Consider the following 24,954-nt stretch of genomic DNA (forward strand, 5'->3'; position numbering starts at 1 on the left):
GAAGAGCCGTGTTCCAGGTCTCATCTGCCCCGTGCACGTCTAGCCTCAGATGGGACAGCTGCCTCTGCCCCTGTCCAGGTGTCCCAAGGGATTGCAGCACTCCACTAAGCTAACCTGTTGGGGTTGTCCTCGTGGGAAAGCACTCTGTTCACCGCATGTGCTAGTTCCGGGACTCCCCGACAGGAAGGCGCGCGTCCTAACCGCACCCATCTACTGGCTGTCCCGTCTGTTTTAAAGCCCAGGCCATGTGCACTATGCGCTTGGACTTTCCGGTTTTCACACTTCTGTTTCAAACTGCTAACTGCCAGTATAAAACCATTGCCCCTTCGGCTCCGTAGACCGCATCTCTGTTTGGGCCAGAGCTTTACACGGCCTGGTTACGCTCGGGAACGAAGGGGGCCCATTTAAGAGGTAGGAGTGCCAGTGGACCCCGTCATCACTAAACGCCTTGGGGGGCAGAGGGAGTATTTTCACTAGCACCGGTGAAGGGTTTCAACTGTTAAACCTCAGAACAAATGCATCATGGCCTTAGAAATGCCAACTGGGCATGAAGAAAACGAACACAGTTTCTAACTGCATATTTTTGTATAATTTAATAAACTTTTAAAATGTTACTGCTTGTGTTTGAATTTTTTGTGTTTGTGTTTCTGTCCGTCTGAGTCATTGGTCTTCTTTTTGTTCCTGTTCCTATTTTTCACATTGTGTGTTTCATAGTAGCGTACACCAACTTTCTTGGACTGTTGCTGCCGGGCCGCTCGCCTCCGCTGTGAAAAAATGGCAAAAAACAAAAACAAAAAAACCCAAGAGACCAAAACAATCAATCGTGGAGAAGTCACAGAGCAAGCCCTTCTGTTTCTCATGCTCCACCCCCATGCTGCTCCCCCAATTACTGGAGGCAGTCCTAGGAACAAAGGGCTCCCCACAGACCCCAGGGTGCCCCTCCACCCTGACTCATGACAGCTGCAAGTCATAGCCTGTCCTTGGGTCCAAGCGTCACACACGCTGGAGTCCTTCCTACTGCACTCCCATCTAGGGGTGAACACTTCCAATAACAAGCTCCTCCCTTCACAAGAGGGCCCACCCCAGCTCTTAGGAGCCCAGTACAGGCCTGAGCTTCACAGAGGGCGGGGATCCGTCTGCCTCAACAGCTCGGCTCACCACGTGAAAATCAGCAGACCCTTGTAGAGGGCAATCCACATGCTTGAGGACGGCGATCAGGGACTCAAGGACCTTTGTCCAGTGGGCCAGCTCTTGATCCTACTGAACTGATCTCAACTAGGTCACTTGGGACTGAGTTCTGAGAATTCAGCTCCAGACCATCAGTGTGGGAAAGCATGTCTATTAGGAAATGGATTTCTCTTCTCTACTTTCTATACCCGGGTGATATTTAAGACCAAAACCACGTACTTCCTTAGATGTAAGCATCCTGCAAGTTTTATTTGAATGGTCCTCTTCTCTCTGTGCCTTCCTCTTCTTTCCCCTTTTGGTAGGTGCTGGAAACACAACACACGAGCACACAGAAAAGAGAGGAATTGTCTATTCAAAACGTGTCCGTGAATGCTAAGGTGGGGATGAGCTTGATGTGTTGGAGGAAGAAGGCCAGCACAGAGTAAAGCAGGATGAGGCCAGGAGGGCCCTTACAGGCCACGCCAGGGTTTGTATTTATGTCACAGAAACACACTTTTCACATGGAAGCTGTGAGTCCATGGAGTAAGGAATAAATACCTGACCCGTCCTACCTCCCACAAAAAAATCTAGCTGACTCACCTCGAGATTATAAAGCTCCCAAAGTACTCTTTTTACAGGAGGTTTCCTGAATTAACCCCAAGAAATGTGCAGGATGAAAAGCTAATAATCCAACGATTACGACAAACAGCATGTGAACGGGGTATCTGCCGACTACGCTAAGGACCTGGGGGGATGACCCCACAATCTCTCGGTTTAGAGATCAGAGTTCCCACAGTTCTAAAGATGCAAACCGCACCTAAGTGGTTTGACTAATTCAACTCTTACCTGTGTCTTCTACAACTTCTTCAGCTACTCTCTGCTCTTCAGATTTTGCAAAAATCTTTTCACTTAGTCCCTTGGATATTCTGCAACAGAAAAGCAAAGTTAACAAAAACCGCCTGTCACTGCCCCCAGGGGCTGGGCCCACACTGCTGCACAGAGTTGCCCCCCAGCCCAAGGGAAGTCAGAGACGCCTCTCCTACTTCAGGGAGCTGCATCTTAGAAATTCACAGGTCACCTAAAAAAAAAAAAAAAAATGCAACAACTCCGTTCCAGCTCCCTAAAGTACTGCCCCAGTCCTCACGACACGTTTCTCTGCAAGGAACGAGCAGATCACAAGTACCTGACTGCTGAAAATTTCTTAGCTTTGGCTTTGTTTAGAAACTTCTGATATTTAGCAATCTTCTCATCCAGGGCTTTAATAACTGCCTTGGTGTCATTTCCTGCGTGCTCCTCCTGGGACTCCTGGAAAGACTCTTCCTCATTGTCTCCTGGTTGGTCCTCCTCCTCCTCCTGCTGCTCCTCCTCCTCTTCAGAAAAGCTCTCGAGCTCTTCGTCAACATCTGACATCTCCAAAGGGACCAGGTCGTCCCCGGAAAACTGAGGCACGACATTGATTTTGCCAAAGTTCTGTCGAACCCGCGCCAGAATCTGCTGCATTTCTGAGTCCGTGTCACCAGGACTGTTCTCTTTTTCCTTCTCGGTGACAGGCGCTGATGCTTCATCTATAGGTCCTGTGGCTTCCTCTTCTGGGTTCTTCTGGCTTGTGTCTGTCGCAACTTCTAACGACACAGAGGATGGGAGCTATCCAGGCCAAAAAGGGGTGCAGATGGGGGAGACAAGACAGGATCAGACAAGAAAAACCATTTCTGAACTGACACCTTGCTCTCAAAAGAGGCAGTTCTCTCCTCGGGACTAAGGGAGAGAACTGAAAACCCCACACCAGAGTCACATCATCGTCTCACACACAGGCCAACACGCATGACCCCCAGAAGCCGGTACTCGGGGACCAGAGGCTCCTGGCTGCGGTGCCAGAGGACGAGCCAACTGGAGCCGCTCAAACCGTCGCCATTCACCACAGGGCGGCCGACTCCCTCTCCCTTCTAAGGAGGGGTAGGGATGGGGCTCCTGAGAGAGGCACACCCCAGAGGAGAGTACACAACTGCCCAGAGCCAAAGCACAGCGCTAAACGGGACAGAAGCCAGGGGGAGGCCCCTGGAGGAAAGCTCTGGAGGTGAGGCCACAAGGGAGCTGAGGTAGGGGACCTCGAAACACCCCGCCTCTCTGGGGTAAGGGTGAAGACATGTGAGGCAGGCGTCATCCTGGCGCCTCACATCTGTAGTCTTTCATCCCTGCAACTGGGACTCACAGAACTTTAGGGATTTTCCAAAGGCAAGAGCGGCTACACGACGTGCTCAGTAAATGAGGAATCCAGAAAACTCAGGAAATTGCCTACAAAATTTATAGGTATGTTTTTATACCTTTTCCCTAAGCTAAGGTTTTTAGCTTTTGGATTCTGAAAGCATTTCAGCCACTACTAGACAAAGAAGGAAATCAGACCAGGGGAACCAATGATCTAAAACTCAATGACCAGGGCAGCCCGGGTGGCTCAGCGGTTTAGCGCTGCCTTCAGCCCAGGATGTTATGCTGGAGTCCAGGGATCAAGTCCCATGTCGGGCTCCCTGCATGGAGCCTGCTTCTCCCTCTGCCTGGGTCTCTGCCTCTCTCTGTTTCTCATGAATAAATAAGCAAAATCTTTAAAAAATAATAATAGAATAAAAAAATAAAACTCAATGGCCAGACATAGAGCAAGAGCTCAAGAAAACCCTACTGTGTGCACCCAGGGTCACAACAGACTCCTGCCTCACACCCAGGGGCCTCCCGCCCCACCCCAGCCCCACAAGGTACACTCCTGCCTCAGGCGCTCCGGGTGGCTGCGGCCTCCTCTGCGGTCACCAGAAGGCCCAAGCACCTGAAGAGAAGGCTACAGGTGGAGCGTGAGCACAGGTGGCCAACGCTTTAATCAAGCAGGCCTGTGTGACGGAACCTCCATGAGAAGCCCTGGAGGACAGGGTTGGAGAGCCTCTGGGTTGAATGAACTGGGGCTGGGAGGGCGTCATGCCCAGAAAGAGCACGTGCCCGGCCCTATGCATCCCTTCCAGTTGGCTGTTCCTGAGTTATTGCCACCATAATAAAGGAGCCTTCATAAGCCACTCTGCTGAGTTCCAGGAGTTGTTTTAGAACATTATCACACCCAACAACCTCTGAACTTGTAGCTGGCTGGGCTGAAGCGCAGGGAGCTCGGGAACCCCATCTGCAGCTGGCCTCCAAAGCAGGGGCATCTTGTGAGACCATGCTAACCCTCAGGGATAGCGTCAGAATTGAACTGCACCACTGGACCCCCAGCTGGTGCCAGAGAATTGCAGAACTGCTTATGGAGAAACGAAATCCATTTGGTATCAGGGGAAAAACCAGGCACTGCTCTGCGGGCATCCATATGTACAGAAGTGCGAGAGGCAGGACTCTTCTGCTTTCACCGCAGTACCTCTGGTGCCCAGCAGAGTGCCCAGCACTTAGGAGATCCTCAGTCTACTTGTGCTCAATGAATGAACGACCTAACACACAAAGAACAAAGAACATGCAAGGGGATCCCTGGGCGGCGCAGCGGTTTGGCGCCTGCCTTTGGCCCAGGGCACGATCCTGGAGACGCGGGATCGAATCCCACATCGGGCTCCCGGTGCATGGAGCCTGCTTCTCCCTCTGCCTGTGTCTCTGCCTCTCTCTCTCTCTCTGTGACGATCATAAATAAATAAAAATTTTAAAAAAAAATTAAAAAAAAAAAAACGTGCAAGAGGATTGGGGGTGTTTTGTTGGCTGTTCGGGGGCTCTAGAGGGAGAGGAAGAAAGCTAACGTCAGTTTCAGGTATGCTGATTCTGAAATACTGGAAAAATTCAAATGGAAGCTTCTAGCTGATAACTGAAGCCCTGGGAACAGAGTTCAGGTAAGAAGGAACCCGAATGACCTGAACCCAAAGGATTAGCATGGAAGCAGAACTTAAAACCATCTCTTCCAAAGGCTTGGCAGAGCTCTGAAGAGCCTACAAATAGAAAAGCAAAGGGCCACAGCTGGAGCCTGGTGGCAGTCCAGCCAGTGGGAGGGGAACTTGACAGAAGGGAAGCTCCTCAATCCAGCCCAGACGCCCCAATCTAAGGTTTCTTTCCCTGACTATACACCTGACCTCTCTCTTTTCCACCTGATTACAAGCTTCTTAAGGGCGAGGGCTATGTTATTGATTCCTAGGCCTATGCCTGGCATATGGTTGGGCCTGAGGAACGTTAAGTCAATCCTGGAAATGCCTCTGTTCCTCATGCATAAGGAAAGACACAGGATTGAAAGAGCACTGACAGTTAAAGCCCTCTTTGTTCAAGGCCCTAAAGACTAGTATTTAGACTCGGGTCTCCCAGGGATCCCTGGGTGGCGCAGCGGTTTGGCGCTTGTCTTTGGCCCAGGGCGCGATCCTGGAGACCCAGGATCGAATCCCACATCAGGCTCCCGGTGCATGGAGCCTGCTTCTCCCTCTGCCTGTGTCTCTGCCTCTCTCTCTCTCTCTCTCTCTCTCTCTGTGTGACTATCATAAATAAATAAAAATTTAAAAAAAAAAAAAAATAGACTCGGGTCTCCTACCACAGATCTACTCTCTGGTCTCCAAATACCATCCCCCAAAAAGGTCACAGCAAGGGCTCTATGGGATGGGAGATTGTGGAGCAGGAAAACCCCAAAGGAAAAAGGTGCTCCATAAAGGAAGGCAATCAAAGGTGCCATGCCTAGGTCAGTACCCACACCTTCCAGAAGGCGGGCCCACCCTGTTCTCTCACCTGGGAGGCTGCAGGGGACTCCGCATTGGGTGGCTTGACAAAGAAAGGAATCCGGCCCCTCTGCCAGTCATTGAGAACCATCTTACCCACAGTCTGAAAGTCAGGCTCTCCACCCTGAAATGCACAGAAAGACTCCCCGTTAAACTCCGAGAACAAAACCACCTCCCAGTGTGGAGGCATTTCAGCTGCCCCCGGTTGTTCATCACTATCTGCTTGACAAGTCTCATACCGCTCACACAACACATTCAAAAACAAAAAGGTCCAGGGGGTGCCTGGCTGGCTCAGTCAGTGGAGTGCATGCCCCTTGATCTCAGACTTGTGAGTTCAAGCCCCATGTTGGGTATAGACTACTTAAAAATAAAACCTTTAAAACAAACGGGCACCTAGGAGGTTCAGTCAGTTGTCCCCCTTCAGCTCAGGTCATGATCCCGGGGTCCTAGGATCAAGCCCCATATTAGGCTCCAAGCTTGGCAGGGAGCCTGCTTCTCCCTCTCCCTCTGCTCCTCCCTCTGCTTGTGCGTTCACTCTATCTCAACTAAATAAGTAAAAATCTTAAAAAAAAAAAAAAAAAAAGTTTAAAAAATAAATAAAACAGACGCACAAAATACCCCCAACACAAAAGGTCCGTGCCACATATGGAAATGTGTGCCATGCCATCTGCCATGTGTGCTGGTCTACATTCTCAGAAAACCTTGCTCACCTTCAGTAACTTCCCAGTCCGGAATGCCAGCTTCTCAAGGAAGTCCTCAGCATTCTCCCAAGAATCAATCTTGTATGTCTTGCTGATATATTCCGGCTTTGCTCGTTCAAGTACAGCACCAATGTGATCTTCAGGAGTCTTTATTTTTTCAACTTGAACCTAGATGTTAGCAGGAAATTTCGGGCTTACAGACTTTATATGGAAGCAGTGAAGTTCACATTTGCAACAATATCTGAAAACAGACCTCAACACTGCGGAGCAAGTGGGGCCTGGCAGGGAGGGTCTCCAAGGTGGCCAGCCGCGGTCGGCTGGAAGGTCCCTGCACGCTGGCCACCACCATGGAGCCCAGGACTCGGTGCTGATCCCTGCTCACCACAAACTAACTGTGGTTCCACAAGCAGTCTCAAGTTGGACCGTCTCATGCTACTCACTTGCAGAAACGGTGAAAAGCCTGCCGATCCCAGGACACAAAGAGAATTCGATAGTCTAAGGAAAGAGGGGAGGAATGTGCACAGGATGTATGGCCAGTGGCCCTGGCTAAAATTAAGTGGAGCCATTTAAAGGTTTTGGTCGTATTCAGAAACAAGTGAGGAAACGCCTGAGTTCCAAAATGACTCAGCCCATAAACCCTCGAAGATGAATGATCACTAAACATAAACAGGCCCTGCTTCCCCCTGGATCCTGTGTGTAAACTACAAACTCTTGTGGGATGACACTGACCAGATATGCCCACAGCTCCACTGACTCCCCAAGCAGGCTTCAGAGGAAGAGAGAGGCCGCCCTACTGAGCACCGTGTTCCTAAAGTCTGGTCATATGGGCGGACTCCAAACTGTCTTCTGAATGAGTGAAACAGAAAAATATCCAGTGTTCTCCACAGAATGCTCCCCTCAAAGGCAAACAAAGAGCCTCTCAGAACCAAAATACTCACCACTCCTTTTAGCACGATGTCCGTCTCTGAGTCTTCAGAGGGATAAACCACACCTGGACAGTCGATAAGGAATATCCGGCGCATCAACGTGATGTACTGCCAGACCTGAAGTCCAAAAAAAAAGCCAGAGACTCCCCTGGGTCAAACACTAGGAGTCTAATTTCACAAACCCCTGATGCTCACAAAGCTAGGAAGGGAAGGGGTCAGGGCTCAAAGCCAAGCAACCTGCCAAGTCACGAAGCTAGAAGTCTCTCCTCTACTTGGGCCACGCACGAGGCACTTCCACTGAGTCTAAAACTACAGTTCCCACCAGCAAAGAGTTTAAAAATGAGACAGATAGTATCAAATCAACTGGTCCCCGATTTTTCAAAGCATTCTTGGAAGCTTAATACCAACTGGCTCCCCTTCCTTTCAGTAGAACCACACTGCTCCCCAAATACTCTGGGTTTCAGGGTCTGTCCTCAACTGCCAGAATCTACCGTAACACTGAATTTTCTTTGATAACCCAGGTACCAAATATTCTTGGGTTAGTTTTGTTTATCAAAGAATAAGGCTGGAGAGACAATTTAAAACAGACTTAAATATGAACGGCACCTCCCAGTTCATGCCAAAGGCACACAGTGCCATACAAAGTACACTCAATCTTACCAAAATGGGCAGAGACAACTCTGGTACGTTCCAAACTATCACATGGAGATCAAACTCTCCATGCTGGACTTCATTCACGAGAAGCAGAAACCTCCATGTTCCACCCTCCGTGGAAATAAAATATGGCAACATAAATAAGGACCCCTCGAGCCAGACGTACCTTTGTTTCACCTGCAATGGGGGCCACATTGCAAACTTTCTTGGAGCGCAATGTGTTTATCACAGAGCTCTTGCCGACATTTGGATAGCCGATGAAGCCAACGCTGATCTGCTTCTTGTCAGTGTGCAACTGTTCAAGGAAAGAATATACACCACATACACACAGTCACGAGTATCTCTTGGGAAAAAGAGGTTGTGTTACTTTGCTGGTAAAATAAAGAACACGAGGCAAAAGTGTCACTAGAACTTGATCTGATCTAAAGCCTAGACACACACGACCTACATCGTCTTAGTGGGCTGCACACACACACTTATTAATAAATCAGAGGTGACTCATTTCCTCAGTTGTCCATGTGCTATTGTTCTTGAATGTTTTAAGGTTAAAAGTATGTAGGTCGAGTAGCCAAGGAAGAAAGAACTTGTTAGTCATCAGCTTAGAACACCATCCACAGATACACCAACTGGCAATCCCAAGACCCATCCCTCCTTTTCTCTGCACAATGCGTTTTGCGTTTTCATTGCCAAAAAACAAACGACAGAAGAAAAAGGAGTAACCTCAGAAGTTAGACCACTGGGTGAGTCAAGGAGATAGAGTTCAGCAACACTCTACAACTAGCTGAGATTTCTGATGGAAGATGGTGGACCAAGGGCTCACACTGGCCTCACTCCCGCCACAAACTCCACTATGATGACAGCAATGGAAATGAACACATAGGAACCCAGAGAACCAGGGATATAAAACCAAGGAATGAAGGAGAAGATATTTGCAAATGACATATCAGATAAAGGGCTAGTTTCCAAAATCTATAAAGAACTTATTAAACTCAACACCAAAGAAACAATCCAATCATGAAATGGGCAAAAGACATGAAGAGAAATCTCACAGAGGAAGACATGGACATGGCCAACATGCACATGAGAAAATGCTCCGCATCACTTGCCATCAGGGAAATACAAATCAAAACCACAATGAGATTCCACCTCACACCAGTGAGAATGGGGAAAATTAACAAGGCAGGAAACAACAAATGTTGGAGAGGATGCGGAGAAAAGGGAACCCTCTTACACTGTTGGTGGGAATGTGAACTGGTGCAGCCACTCTGGAAAACTGTGTGGAGGTTCCTCAAAGAGTTAAAAATAGACCTGCCCTACGACCCAGCAATTGCACTGTTGGGGATTTACCCCAAAGATTCAGATGCAATGAAACGTCGGGACACCTGCACACCGATGTGTATAGCAGCAATGTACACAATAGCCAAACTGTGGAAGGAGCCTCGGTGTCCATCGAAAGATAAATGGATAAAGAAGATGTGATTTATGTATACAATGGAATATTACTCAGCAATTAGAAACGACAAATACCCACCATTTGCTTCAACGTGGATGGAACTGGAGGGTATTATGCTGAGTGAAATAAGTCAATCGGAGAAGGACAAACAGTGTATGTTCTCATTCATTTGGGGAATATAAATAATAGTGAAAGGGAAAAGAAATGTTGGGAAATATCAGAAAGGGAGACAGAACATAAAGACTCCTAACTCTGGGAAGCGAACTAGGGGTGGTGGAAGGGGAGGAGGGCGGGTGTTGGAGGGGAATGGGTGACGGGCACTGAGGCGGACGCTTGGCGGGATGAGCACTGGGTGTTTTTCTGTATGTTGGTAAATTGAACACCAATAAAAATTAATTTAAAAAAATAAATAGGGGATCCCTGGGTGGCGCAGCGGTTTGGCGCCTGCCTTTGGCCCAGGGCGCGATCCTGGAGACCCGGGATCGAATCCCACATCAGGCTCCCAGTGCATGGAGCCTGCTTCTCCCTCTGCCTATGTCTCTGCCTCTCTCTCTCTCTCTGTATGACTATCATAAATAAATAATAAATAAACAAAAAAAATTAAAAAAAAAAAAATAAAAAAAATAAATAAATAAAAATAAAACCAAGGAATGAGCTGGAAATGAGCCCATAAAAACATACGATGTTAACAAAACACTAGCAGCTAAGAGGTAGTATCTAATTTGGCCCACTACAAAGATGAAAGCTAAGGTAGAAAAACAAAAAACCAGCAAAAATACTGCCAAAGAATCACAAAAGCCCTTGGGAACTGGCAGGACAGCTACCGCTAAGGGAGTCTGAAATCCAGACTAGTGAGAAGTCTGCAGAGCAGTGACACCGTGCTACCCCTCCCTCCCCCAAGGGCACCCAACTTCTCTGCCCCAGGGCCTTACCAGATACTGATTTTTTGGAAACCCTGCATCTCCAAAAATAATCTTTCATTTTCAGACCTAAATGGGAAGCTACAGGCCCCTACTCCCACTGAGTTCCCAGAACCCTGGCAGTCAAGCTTATACAACTCTGAGCTGGAGACTGGGAGACTTCTTTGTGGGGGAAACTCAGATTCAAGAGCAAAGATCTATAGACACTGATACCTAGGGTGCCCTCCAACACAATATTGGGTTTCTACCTCGTTACCTACAGTGAAATCTATTGCTCAAAAACGCCCATCCCCCACTTAAAACTTCCATTGGCTTTTTTTTACTGGCTCCCCCTTAAATATGATTGAAGAGCCAAGACATTTCAACACAGAAAAACACAAAGAACCTGGCAGGAAACAGTCAATGTAAGGAGAGAAAACAATTTCAAAAACCACTATCCTTATTCTCAGAAACAGATGACAATTTATCTGTGAAACAAGAATAGGGCAGGACAACTCTCAAGTGAGAAGTAAAATACATGTTGCTAAAGAATGGCTAGATGACCGAGTCAGAGAAACTTTCCATAAAATACAGCAAAACATCACAAAGGCACTAAAATAAAGAAAATAAAATTCAAAAATTAAACCAGGAGATAAAACCCATGTCCTGAACGAGATGATTGGGTGGAAGCTGGGGGCATCTCCAAGAAATAATACAGAACATCAGACAAAGTCTCATCCAGTGTCAAACTCAATAAACAGTGGAAGACTCACCTTAAAGTGAGTCAATTTTTTAAACGGGAATTTTTTTTTAAGAGATCCCATCCACAAAGAATTAGGAGTCAGCATGGCCTCATATTTCTCAATGGCCTATCAGAAGTTACCAGAAAACAATGCAGTGGTGCCCTCAGCGTTCTGGGGAGAAACAGTGTGAGGACAGAATAAAGGTATTTCCAAAACACAAGGTCTCCTCCTAAGCACTGCTTCTCAGGGAGTTTTTGGAAAATATGTTCCATTAAAGGGAAGGAGTAAACCAGGAAAGAAGAAAAACCAAGAAAGAAGATCCTGTCCTGATCCCTTGATCCCAATGAACAAGGGCTCAAGCCCAGGAAAGACCCATGGCAAATGCTCAGGATGACAGTGAAGGAGATCCCAGGAAGGAGACTCTGCAGCCGGCCTCTGAGCAGACAGTCCTGACTAGAAGGGAGGTAGCCCATCATTCTCAAAGCTCCTACCCTGCCAGAGGATTTGGTGACACGTTAGTGACAAACGACAAGGAGCTAATTAACACCAGAGACGACAGAAGGTTCTATTAGAAAGGAATTATAATCACAGCACTATGTGGATCAGCTGTGACTGATATTTTACAGTCATAATAACGTAAACACTGAAGGAAATAATAATCTAGCCAGATGATGTATGACACAGGGAGAACACAGCGGGGGGAGCATGCACCGGGAAAGGACGGCTGTTAAGAAACTCAGTCCTTATTTTCCACAGCAGAGACTTCGCTAATGTCTAATATGGCAGGTGGCGGGGTGGAGGTGGGGAGGGTGGAGAGATCAGAAATAGAATCGTATGCAGGTATTAAAAATATGGAAGAAAATAATGGAGGTAACTAACGGCCACAAGTTGAAAGCGTCTGCTTCCAGGAAGTGGGGACGGTGGTAGAGGATGTGCATCCTTGGGAGAAGCCAGGAAGGATGAATGAGACACACAAACACCAAGCTGCAGGTACAGAACGTGAAGCTCTGTGAACGTTCGCTAGGGCGACCTGGTGGCAGGGCCTCCCCAAGAAAGTGACATTGGATCAGGGATCGGCAGGGACAGGGTAGAAACTGCATAGGCCTGAGGGCAGAGGCAGAAGGGCAGGCCTCTTTATAAAGCCAGGATGGGGAATACAGAACATGGGGAGGCCCCATCCCCAAGCAGAGGATGGACCCTCAGGTGCCAGGGGAACAGCAGAAAGGAAGTAATGCTCGTCAAAGACGGGGGCCATGGGGGCGATGGCTGAGCTGGAAGGTACTTTCTGAAATCCCTTATGACCCTGAGGCTCTAGGAGTGTTTACATCTTCTCTTGAAAACACACTTCTCATTACCAAGATGGGGGAAGTGTGGGTAACCTTCTGACGCACACCGGCCAGAGAAATTCTTCCACAGGCCCAGACCTACACCCTCCAGGGGAGACATGTAAGGTCCCAGTACCTTGCCGAACTGCCGAAGAAGCTGAATAAATGCTCCTTTGCCAAAAGGGTTGGTAAGACTTGCGTGGAAGGCAAGTGTTGGATAATCCTGGGAGAGGACAGCCACCCAACGTTTCTAAAAGGGAAAGAGGAGATACTTGTTTATTCATAATCCAGGAAGACTCAGAGCTTGAGTTACAGACTGTATCTCAAATATACAGCTGTCTAAGGAAAATGTTAGCTGTCATTCTTAAAAAAATTTTTTTAAAGAATGACGGCTAACGCTTTATCTTTTGTCTGACAAACATGGAACAATTACAAAAATGCCTTCGTGGCAACTAAATGCAATTAATGTAACAGATGGCTGTGGCAGCTTCTACCCTCAGGGGAAGGGACACCACCCTTTATCCAGTGGGGTACTGCAGCTGTCCCTTGGCCAGCCATCAGAGGATAGAAGGTGACTGCCCCCTGTGGGTGAAGCATATTTTAGTTCTGTTTTCAGCGAGAATGCTTCCAGGACTACCATGTCAAGGAGTCCAGCGCTTTAAGGTCTCAGATTCTAAAAACGATGAAATGGACTTATTTACAGGTAACTTGGCCTCCAATGAGCTGAGCAGCCTGGCTGTCTGTTCTGGGTAAGCAGCTATACTTACTGTTGCCCAAGTTGGAACAAGGTCACATTTGTTAAGAACAAAAATAAGGTGCTTCCAAGGTTTCTCCTTCTTCAAGTAAGTCTCAATGTGAGGGGAACGGGTACCCATCGGATCTCTAGCATCAAGAACTTGAACTACCACATCTGAGGAGTCTATCACCTGCGATTCAAAGAAGTGAAAATGATTTGCTTTAGTATAAATGAGAAGTGGGAGGCCAAGGACATTTAAAGGAACCTGGGGGAAATAAAATAATAATGAGAACTTCAAAACACAAGTAGGTTGTGGCCAATCTCAATGCCCAGTCATCGGAATTCAAAACTTTTCCTGTCCTGTGAGTAGAAAAAACTTGCTGAATTTCAAATCGGAAAACTTTTTTAGGTGAAACCCACTGTACTTCGTGACTACTGTTCATTATTCAATGAACTCATTTACTTCTTAGACTTCTAAAAGTTTCTATTGTCACAGGTTTTATGTATTTTATCAAAAGCTATGCAATTTAGTTTGCCTTCAGGGTACTACTTTCCTGTTATGTTACTGCTGGATTATGGGACTGTCCTTGAAAACCTCTGTCATCGGGATCCCTGGGTGGCGCAGCGGTTTGGCGCCTGCCTTTGGCCCAGGGCGCGATCCTGGAGACCCGGGATCGAATCCCACATCAGGCTCCCAGTGCATGCAGCCTGCTTCTCCCTCTGCCTGTGTCTCTGCCTCTCTCTCTCTCTCTGTGTGTTTCTCATGAATAAATAAATAAAATCTTTAAAAAAAAAAAAAAAAAAAAAAAAAAAGAAAACCTCTGTCACCGAAAATTCTCTCTAGTACGTGGACATAAAACTCAGCCAGTTGAAGAGGACTGGGCCAGGACTCAGGACACATGAAGGCTCCTCCATGAACCAGCTGGGTGAGCTGGCTGAGGTATTCAACCTTTCTAGATGCAGGTTCTCATCCATAAGGAGAGGTGCAGCTCTAACGACGTATGATAAATCTAAGGTCTATGTAACATAGCTGTCAGTGTTATTTAAAAAAAAAAAAAAGGTAGTTATCCAAAATAGTTACATGCCTAGCCACATCTATCCTGGTTTTGGTGAAGAGGGGCAGTGAGGATGCAATGGGCAGTGGAAAGTGTGCTTACTTGACAGAGCTTCCATATATCAAGATCATTTTTCTCATATAAGATCGTGAAAGCCAAAAAATAAAAAAATAATAAATAGATATATAGATAGATCATGAAAGCCAAAAGAAGCACTCAACAAGGGACGCCTGGGTGGCTCAGTGGCTCAGGTCGTGATCCCAGGGTCCTGGGATCAAGTCCCACATTGGGCTCCCTGTGAGGAGCTTGCTTCTCGCTCTATGTCTCTCCCTGTCTCTCATGAATAAACAAAAGATAAAAAAAAAAAAAAAGCACTCAACAAGAAAGAACTGAAAGTCTTACCTTATAGAGTTCTCCCCATATTCTTTTGGACTGTCCCTTTTTATATATCTCTTCTTGAGCTTCATTTCTAAATAAGAAAACAAAGTGAGCAACTGAACCCTATAAAGAGGATGTTTAAGGAGAAGTTGACCATATGTCACAGGAAAAGAGCATCAAAGCTACCTGGAGACAGGACAAAAGCACATTTCATCATTTAAAAAGTGACTATATCCAAATGTCCATCAATGGATGGATGGATGGATGGATGGATGGATGGATGAAAATTGTGCTGTATACACAAGGGAATATTATTCATCAATGAAAAATAAAGTACTGATGCAGGCCACAACATGGATGACCCCAGCGACATTCTGGTCATGAAATAAGCCAGACACGAAAGGAAAGAGACTTAGGACTGCACTTAATATCAAGTACCTCTCATAAGAGGAGTCGAACTCCTCAGAGACAGAACATAGAATGGTGGCCCCCAAGCAGGGGGAAGTTACTATCCACTAAAGACTTTCAGTTTGAGATGACATGAAAGAGTTCTGGAAATGGACATGGAACGGTGATGGCTGCATAACCACGTGGATGTACTTAGTGTCACTGAATTGCAGGCTTAAAAATGACTGAAAGGATAAATACCACAGTAAAAAAATTGGATTAAAAGAAAAAACTCCAGAAACAACAGGTGTTCACAACTATGTGGAGAAAGGAGAACACTCGTGGGCTGTTGGTGGGAATGCAAACCAGAGCAGCCACTGTGGAAACCAGAATGGAGCTTCCTCAGAAAGTTAAAAGTAGAACTAATACATGATCCAGTAATTGCACTCCTGGGTATCTCCCCAAGGAATACAAGAACGCTAATTTTGAAAAGATATATATGCAATCCTATGTTTGTAGCAGGATTATGTACAATACCCAAATTATGAAAGCAGCCCAAGTGGCCATCAATTGATGAATGAAGAAGTTGTGGTATGTAGACACAATGGGTATTACTCAGCCAGCAAAAAGAGTGAAATCTTGCCATATGCGACAACGTGAATGGAGCTAGAGAGTATAATGCTCCGTGAAGTCAGTCAGTCGGAGAAAGACAAATGCCATAGAATTTCACTCACATATGGAATTTACGAAGCCAAACAAGCAAAGAAAAAAGAGTGAGAAATAAACCTTAGAAACAGACTCTTACCTTTAAAGAACAAACTAATGGTTATCAGAGGGGAGGTAGGTGGGGGATGGGTGAAATTGGTGATGGGGATTAAAGAGTGCAGTAATCATGATGAATAAATTGATAGAATGTTAAATTAAAAATACTTAAGCCGTAGATCATACATTAAAAATATGAAAAAACTTGAAAATTTCAAAGATAACAATATTTTATTCTTCAAAGTCCTATTTTAAGATTTTGTTTTGTTTTTTAAAGATTTTATATATTTATTCATGAGAGACACAGAGAAAGAGAGGCAGAGACACAGGCAAAGGGAGAAGCAGGTTCCATCCAGGGAGTATGACGTGGGACTCGATCCTGGGTCTCCAGGATCACACCCTGGGCCAAAGGCAGGCGTTAAACCACTGAGCCACAAACAAAATCAGGGATCCCAAGATTTTGTTTTTAATCAATCTCTATACCCAATGTGGGGCTCAAACTTATAATCCCCCAAATCAAGGGTCACATACTCTACCGACCAAGCCAGTCAGGCATCTCCAAAAATAAAAAAATATTTTTATTTTTTAAAGAAGATTTTATTTATTTATTTGAGAGAGGGAGACCATAAGCAGTGGGGAGGGGCAGAGAAAGAGGGAGAAGCGGGATTCCCGCTGAGCAGGGAGCCCAATGAAGACTCAATCCCAGGACCATGGGGTCATGACCTGAGCTGAAGGTAGATGCTTAACTGATGGAGTCACCCAGGCGCCCAAAATATTTTTAAAAGTGACTATAGGTAGGGGCCCCTGGGTGGCACAGTCGACTAAGCATCCAACTCTTGGTTTCAGTTCAGATCATGATTTCAGGGTTATGAGATCAAGTCCCCAAGGCCAGGATAGGAACTTACTTGAGTTTCTCTCTCCCTCTGCCCCCTACCCCACATGTGCGCACTCTCTCTCAAATAAACCTTAAAAAAAAAAAAAAAAGTGTGACTACAGGTATCCAACATGTCACAGAAGATCATGAAAATGAATCAACAGGACCTGAATCATAACCTATACTCCCAAAGGAAGCAACAGATTTCTGATAAGGCTGAGAATCTATCTGCTAGCCTCACCGACATTTACCTAGTGTCTCAGAAATAAAAATATCTTGTCTTCTCCTCCATTATCTACTGCACGTTTTGGAGGAGGAAAAAATTCACAACAGCAGAAGCACACAAAATCCAAATACTTCTAGGAAGAAATAAACTTGCCACCTCTCTTGCTGGGCCTCAAATGGCCTGATGTTATCTCGAGGAGGCGCACAGCTGGAAACGGGCCATGGACAGCACCGGGGCGGCCCTGCTTGCTGCAGGCCAGCAATAGCACTTCAATGCTAAGGCACCTGGCACACTCACGAAGGGGGAGGGGCAACACTGGGCAGCTCCCTCCGAGGGCACTCGGCAGCTGCCTACAAACACGCGTGCTCTGACGCAGTAATCTCCCCCATAAGAAAGCATCCGTGGGGAATAGTTAAGAAGATTCAGTCACATTGATGTTTTACCCAAGCCTTATTTACTACAGGACAAAACTACAAACAGCATAAATGTTCCACAGTGGGACTGTCAATTAAGTACTGACATGGAAATCTATTCATATTCATTTAGAAAAATATATTAAAAGGCAAGTTAAAATATAGTCATAGGTATTATATTTATAAGTAAACACAGAGTGTAAAAAAAAGATCTAGACTCATATATACAACAGTGACTGATTCTTGATCACCTTTTGGGTACAAACCCTTGTGAGAATATGACAAAGCTATCAATCCTTTTCCCCTCCCCAAAACAAATATAAGACCAACAACCACCACCACCTTTATTCACGTACATACACTTTCCACATTATCTTCAGAGGGTCCCAGGAAACTCAAAGGCCGTCTGTGAACCCCCAGTGGTCCAGAGTCTCTGTTTAAGGAAGCCCTGACATTGACAATTTTAACAATTTAATGACATGGTCGGTGGGATTAGGATTCTTAGTTTCTTTGTGTTGCAGTTCTAATTTTTTTTTTTAATTTTTATTTATTTATGATAGTCACACACACACAGAGAGAGAGAGAGAGAGAGAGGCAGAGACATAGGCAGAGGGAGAAGCAGGCTCCATGCACCGGGAGCCCGACATGGGATTCGATCCCGGGTCTCCAGGATTGCGCCCTGGGCCAAAGGCAGGCGCTAAACCGCTGCGCCACCCAGGGATCCCTTGCAGTTCTAATTTAACTACATATTCTAAATTGTCTATCCTAGACTCTACTGCTATTACAACAAAGGAAAAGAATATTTATTTATTTTTATTTTGGGGATGAAAAGAGACCTAGAGAAAACAAGCCACCTCAACTTATTTTCAGTCCGGCCCCAGCTTCATGACTTTTTCTAGTCAAAGGGAAGAAGAACACTCCCCATCTACGAGTTAAAGCACTGGGGCGCCCCGGTGGCTCAGTCTGTTGAGCAACCACCTTCAGCTCAGGTCATGACCCCCGGGTCCTGGGATCGAGCCCTACATCAGGTTTATTTATTTGAGAGAGGGAGACCATAAGCAGTGGGGAGGGGCAGAGAAAGAGGGAGAAGCGGGATTCCCGCTGAGCAGGGAGCCCAATGAAGACTCAATCCCAGGACCATGGGGTCATGACCTGAGCTGAAGGTAGATGCTTAACTGATGGAGTCACCCAGGCGCCCAAAATATTTTTAAAAGTGACTATAGGTAGGGGCCCCTGGGTGGCACAGTCGACTAAGCATCCAACTCTTGGTTTCAGTTCAGATCATGATTTCAGGGTTATGAGATCAAGTCCCCAAGTCCAGGATAGGAACTTACTTGAGTTTCTCTCTCCCTCTGCCCCCTACCCCACATGTGCGCACTCTCTCTCAAATAAACCTTAAAAAAAAAAAAAAAAAGTGTGACTACAGGTATCCAACATGTCACAGAAGATCATGAAAATGAATCAACAGGACCTGAATCATAACCTATACTCCCAAAGGAAGCAACAGATTTCTGATAAGGCTGAGAATCTATCTGCTAGCCTCACCGACATTTACCTAGTGTCTCAGAAATAAAAATATCTGTCTTCTCCTCCATTATCTACTGCACGTTTTGGAGGAGGAAAAAATTCACAACAGCAGAAGCACACAAAATCCAAATACTTCAAGAAGAAATAAACTTGCCACCTCTCTTGCTGGGGCCTCAAATGGCCTGATGTTATTCTCGAGAGGCGCACTGCTGGAAACGGGCCATGGACAGCACCGGGGCGGCCCTGCCTTGCTGCAGGCCTGCAATAGCACTTCAATGCTAAGGCACCTGGCACACTCACGAAGGGGGAGGGGCAACACTGGGCAGCTCCCTCCGAGGGCACTCGGCAGCTGCTACAAACAGCGTGCTCTGACGCAGTAATCTCCCCCATAAGAAAGCATCCGTGGGGAATAGTTAAGAAGATTCAGTCCACATTGATGTTTTACCCAAGCCTTATTTTACTACAGGACAAAACTACAAACAGCATAAATGTTCCACAGTGGGAGGGTCGGTGTGAACTGTGCCTAAGAAATTCCATTGCCAGGGACATCCTCCAACTTACGTGAGGCTGGATCCGATCGTGGAGAAGAGACATGGGTAACTTGCTTTGCTTCATGACAACTTTGTATGGATCCTTCATAACTGCGCCCATTTCCTCTTGAAATTTTTGTAATGATGACTGTTTAATCACGCGTGTGTTTCCTGGTTTACAGAAGAATGCTGCCATTTAATAAATAACTCCTTTTTGCTTCTACATCCTTCTTCCCATCGACACAGGGAAAAGCAAGATTTTGAATTACTCTGGCTTACCCAAACACCGATACATCCATCCCATGGAGCCATTTTCCAACTTAAAAGGGGGGTGGGGGGGGAACAAAAACAAAAAAACTGCCTCTCCTGCACTCATACACTGTGAACTAATCCACCAACCCAGATACACAAAAGGTTTCAAGAGTTTTCCAAGCCCAATTTCCTGACTGGATGAAACTGAAAAATCAACATCAGTGAATAGAACTGAGATTTGACAAATGTCCTACACTTCCTGCTCCATCTGGCAAAGAAATTTGGAGCCAATCACAGCAGACCTATCGATATACATAAGGAATCCTGAAGCACAGAACCGGGTCACAGTTACTGCTTTTTACGTTTATGAGGGTTTGAAAGGACTATGAAATGAGCCAATAAATCCACGCTAGGGAGCAAAATAAAACTATATAACACTACCTGGAGAACACCTTGTAGGTGAGGGAGCCTGAAACACACATTCAATGGGACAGCGTGTTGCAGCAGAAACGCAGATCCCAAGATGGTTAGGGTTATGAAGCTGGTGCTGAGGACACTGGCAGCGTTTACACTGTGCTCACCAACTGCTGCCCAGGACTCTAGGCACCGCACATGTGGTCACCCACGTAATCCTCAGAGCAGTCCTACAAGATACAGACTGTTTTTATACTCATTTTAGAGACAGGAAATGAACGAACAGAGAGTCGTGATACCTTGCCCACGGCCACAGAAATGGCCGGACTAGGATTCACACCCAGATGGTCTGGACCTAGAGTCACAGTATACAGCCACCAAGCTAAACACCCCTCTAAAAAGTTTTCTTTGACACTTTCCCAAGTTGCAGCTTCCTAGAGGGTATCCTGTCAAAAATATAAGACAGTGAATGGAGCTGCCATCTGCCGCCAAGCACAGAGGTCAAGTACCAGGCAAACAGTGGGGTATGACCATCTGATCGGCCCATGCACCTAGCAGGGACTAAGGGGAAAGCTGAGAGAAAGCCCTGAGACTGAAACGAAGATGGGAGTTTCCAAGAAAGAAGCCCTGATCCCATCGATTCACTCCCGGGAATGACCCATGAGAGATCCTTCTGCTGCAACTGAGCGCAAATCCCCATTAAGAAACGTTTCAGGGACGCCTGGGTGGCTCAGCGGTGCGTGATCCTGGATTTCCAGGATCGAGTTCCACATCAGGCTCCCTGCAGGGAGCCTGCTTCTCCCTCTGCCTATGTCTCTGCCTCTCTCTCTCTCTGTCTTTCGTGAATAAATAAATCTTTAAAAAAAAAAAAGAAAGAAAGATTTCAAAGCAACTGCCAGTAAATGCACTTACACTTCAAGTTAAAAGCAGAAACACATCTGCAAGGCACCTTTCAAATAGCCATCACTCCAGGCCACCAGAAATTAAGAGAGAGTTCTCAGGTCTATGAATGCTGGTCAATAAGGATGGCTTTATCTGTTTAAAAGGGTTTACGTACAACTAAAAATAATGAGCTCTTTACAAAAACAACTTATCTATGGAATCCACCACCACTACTACTTTTCTTAGCACTTTTCCCACTACAGGTACTTCTGAGCCCTTTCTCATATAATCCTTGACAGTTCTATTTACCCAAAAACTTCTGCCTTTTATATACCTTTTAAGCCTCCCCTTTTCCACACAGCACACCAAAGTGACAGAGGATGATACTCACCGAACCACTTAATATTTGGCTCCACTCTTGCCACCGTGCCAGAAGCCACTGTGGACTGATACTGCAGAGGCTTAATCACTTTACCACGGCTGTTCCTAAATTGAGGAAATAACAGATTCTGGTTGGTTACAGAAGAGAGGCAAGAGCAAAGCTTGGTTTCCAGAATACCCTTTCCATCAAAAGGAACTTTTTCCTTTTTTTGGTTTTAAATGATCATGAAATACAGACTTCAGTAAACAAAAGTACGTCTACATTTGAAACAGATTGTCCAAAAGTCATTTAACCTCTTGCAACAGAGCACGTAATGATTTCTGCTGGATGAATAACAAATAATGCTGATGTTTAAAAATCTGTTTACTGTTTATTTGCTTAAAAAAAAAAAACCACATACTTGAGGGGTTTTTTTTGGTAATTATTTGAAGACTGGTTTAAATGAATTTTAAGTAGAGGGTGATTTATGCTGGAACTCAAAATTCTTAAACAAACAACAGAGTAGGTGACTAAGGTAGATTAAGTTCACTGACGTTTGTGTTTTAGACACATCTTTCAGAACAGATGAAGAATCTAATTACCAAACAAATTAAGACCAGCTAGCAAAATGCCACGCTCAGCAAGTCTCCATGGTAGAGGCTGCCTCAGCAGAACTCACAGTCGTGATGAGTTTCCAAGTGCCACAATGTTGTGATCTAAAGTTCCGCATTAAAAAACAAGTTTTCTGGCTGCTTTCATAACCACAGTCCTATATAATTTGTTAAAGAAAACCAGATTTCTATCTGAAGGATATTTAACTTGAGATTTAATGTGCTATCCATGGAGGCTGAAGCTGTGAGGAATAAAACCTCCACTGGTCAGAGTCTTGTGACACAATCACTGTTTCACCACCCGCTGCCCACGTCTTGAACCAAAACTCCGCCATTTATCATAACACCACCCATATAAGATGATATTTGAAAACATACTACTCCTAGTTGGGGAATGTGGCAGTGGGAATGTCAAAGGTTACGAGGTCTCAGCGACAAGTCCGGGGCATGAAGGAAAGGGGAGGAGGACAATGTGTAATGCTCACCTGCGCTCCTTTTGCCTGTACATATTCAGGCGCCGGATGGTGGCCCGGTCCCTCATGTTTTGGCCCCCTGCTCCCTGCACTCGATCTAGGAAAGACAGAAGCCGACCGCAAACTATTTGATAACCAAGCTTAAGTAAGGTCAGAGCCTCAAACACACCAACTAGTTCACTCAAAGTAGGCAAGCTGCCGCCTGGCTGCAATATCTCTTTCTCTTTCCCTTTATCATTCCAACGGAATTATTATCACTGGAAGCTACGTGGTAGGACAAAGCTGACCTGATCTTTGATCCTCAGTATGACTTGTTTGATAAGAGTTAATAATTTTGAGCATTAATTGTGGCACTGTGCGATCCGCATTACAGGCATCACCTTGTGTAAGCCATATGATAATCCTATAACGAGATACACTATCCTCATTCTGCAGGCTAAGAAACTGAGGTACAGGTGGCCAGACCACCTTGCCCAAATCGCACAGCTACTAAGTGGCAGAGCCAGAATTTGAACAAAAGCGTTACATTACCATCTGGGCTCTTACCTGTGGGTCTCAGTTGGAACAGATTGAGTGCCTGCTACAGGCAAGGCATCGTGGAGACTACAAGTTTGATACTCAAGTGTTCCTTACCTACCAGTTTCTTCATTTCTTACTGTTTTAGTTCGATAAACAGCAAAGAAAGTGGAAGTTTTTGCTTTACGGCTCAGAGAGAAAGACAAGGACAAATCAGCATTGCTAACAGTAGCCCAGCTTTCCTTTTGGGGGATGACGTCAAGTCACCTGTCTACTCCTGAAGTGATAGAGTAGAAACCAGGCTGACATCACAGTACTGGCCGCTCTGCTGCTCACGAGCTGCGCCAACCAACCAACAGTGATGAGCCACATCCCCAATTTTGGCTCCATCTCTTCCCCCTGTAACATCATAACCTCTAAAAGGCCTTTTCAGGGTCTAACAGTCTAAGATTCCAGTCTACGCATATCGGATAATTTATCAGCAATCCAGGAAAAACATTCGACGGGAACTAAAGTTCTCAAAAAACTTTATTTAAAAACAAAGTTTTATTAACTAAACCCAATAGAAGGGACCCTCCCTACCCCCCACCCCCCAAACCACCTTGTTCATCCTGCACGTGGGAACTCAGCAGAACTAAACATCTCTAAAAACGCCCTTATTTAGGGATGTCTGGGTGGCTCAGTGAGCATCCACCTTCGGCCCATGGTGTGACCCCGGGGTCCCGAGATCGAGTTCCCCCATCGGGCTCCCTGCGTGGAGCCTGCTCTCCCTCTGCCTGTGTCTCTGCCTCTCTCTCTGTCTCATGAATAAGTAAATAAAAATCTTAAAAAAAAAAACAAAAAAAATCTTTGGGACGCCTGGGTGGCTCAGCGGTTGAGCATCTGCCTTTGGCTCAGGGCGCGATCCTGGGGTCCCAGGATAGAGTCCCACGTCGGGTTCCCTGTGTGGAGCCTGCTTCTCCCTCTGCCTGTGTCTCTGCCTCTCTCTGTGTCTCTCTCATGAATAAATAAATAAATAAAACCTTAAAAAAATAAAAAATAAGTAAAAAAATAAAAAAAAATAAATCTTTACCGGAATGATCACCAGGTATCCATCTGTAGGGTTTTCTGTGCCCTTTACAGGCGGGATTTGCCTCCAAGGGCCAAATGTAGAACCCCCCACCCCCCTTTCTCATTTAAAGGGTCAAAGGCAGTCAGAGGGGCAGGCAGGTGCGCCAGCCGGGTCTGCCCTACACCAACCACCCTGTAATGGGACTTTATCTAATTTGCTTCTAGCAATTCCCTGGGCTGGAAAGCTGCAGTCCTACGGGGCTGAAATACACTGGGGAGGGGCTGATGCCCCACACAGGACCTCGGGCAACTGGAGATGGCCCAGGGCTGCCGGGCCTGAGCGTTCACTCCCCCCCGCCCCCCCCGCCCCCCCCGCCCTGAGAGCCGTGCAAGAGGTCAGGGCCCCCGAAAGGAAAGCACCACCTCGGCCCCGCTCGGCCCCAGCATCCCCCGGCCCCGGCGCCCCTCCTCCCTCTCGGCCTCCTCCGAGCCCCCCTCCGGAGCCCCCGCCGCCCGTACCAGGGTTGGTGCTGGCCTTGGAGGGGTTGATGGTGCTCCGTCCTTTGTACCTGGGCTTCACCATCTTGCCGACCCGACGGGAACCGGGGCGCTAGGCCGAGGGAGCCCTGACCGGTCAACTGAGCCCGCAACACCGCAGGACCCGCCGAAGCACCCCCTTCCACAACCACGCCGGACCACGTGGGCGCGGGCGACGTCACTTCCGCTCGCGCCCCGCGCGACTTCCTGCGAACGCGCGGCGCGCGCCGCCGCGCCCCTGGCCCCGCCCCCGCCCCGGTGGAGCCACGCCCCCTTTAGCGGCCGTCCCGCGGAGACCCGCCCCCTTCGCTGCCTAGCAACCGCCAAGCTGACGCCTGGGTACCAGGCCCCGCGCGAGCTGGGGGGGGGGGCGGTCCACGCGCACGGCCCAGGCTG

General features: G+C 46.7%; 1 protein-coding gene across 1 annotated transcript; it reads right to left on the bottom strand.

Annotated features, from left to right (window-relative positions):
* Window positions 1–573: 573 nt before the first annotated feature.
* GNL2 (G protein nucleolar 2) lies at window positions 574–24,740 on the bottom strand. The gene is made up of 15 exons (XM_041738014.1): window positions 24,541–24,740; window positions 22,468–22,552; window positions 21,402–21,496; window positions 19,494–19,633; window positions 14,768–14,866; window positions 13,342–13,500; window positions 12,711–12,824; window positions 8,321–8,449; window positions 7,513–7,617; window positions 6,584–6,742; window positions 5,884–5,997; window positions 2,351–2,811; window positions 2,014–2,093; window positions 1,408–1,493; window positions 574–764 (listed from the first exon to the last, which is right to left on the bottom strand). Exons 1-15 carry the CDS (start codon window positions 24,602–24,604, stop codon window positions 612–614), a joined length of 2,043 nt encoding a protein of 680 aa, XP_041593948.1. The 5' UTR covers window positions 24,605–24,740; the 3' UTR covers window positions 574–611.
* Between the last annotated feature and the right edge of the window lie 214 nt (window positions 24,741–24,954).

The sequence above is a fragment of the Vulpes lagopus genome, chromosome 23, assembly GCF_018345385.1.
Source record: "Vulpes lagopus strain Blue_001 chromosome 23, ASM1834538v1, whole genome shotgun sequence".
NCBI classification, from domain to species: domain Eukaryota; kingdom Metazoa; phylum Chordata; class Mammalia; order Carnivora; family Canidae; genus Vulpes; species Vulpes lagopus.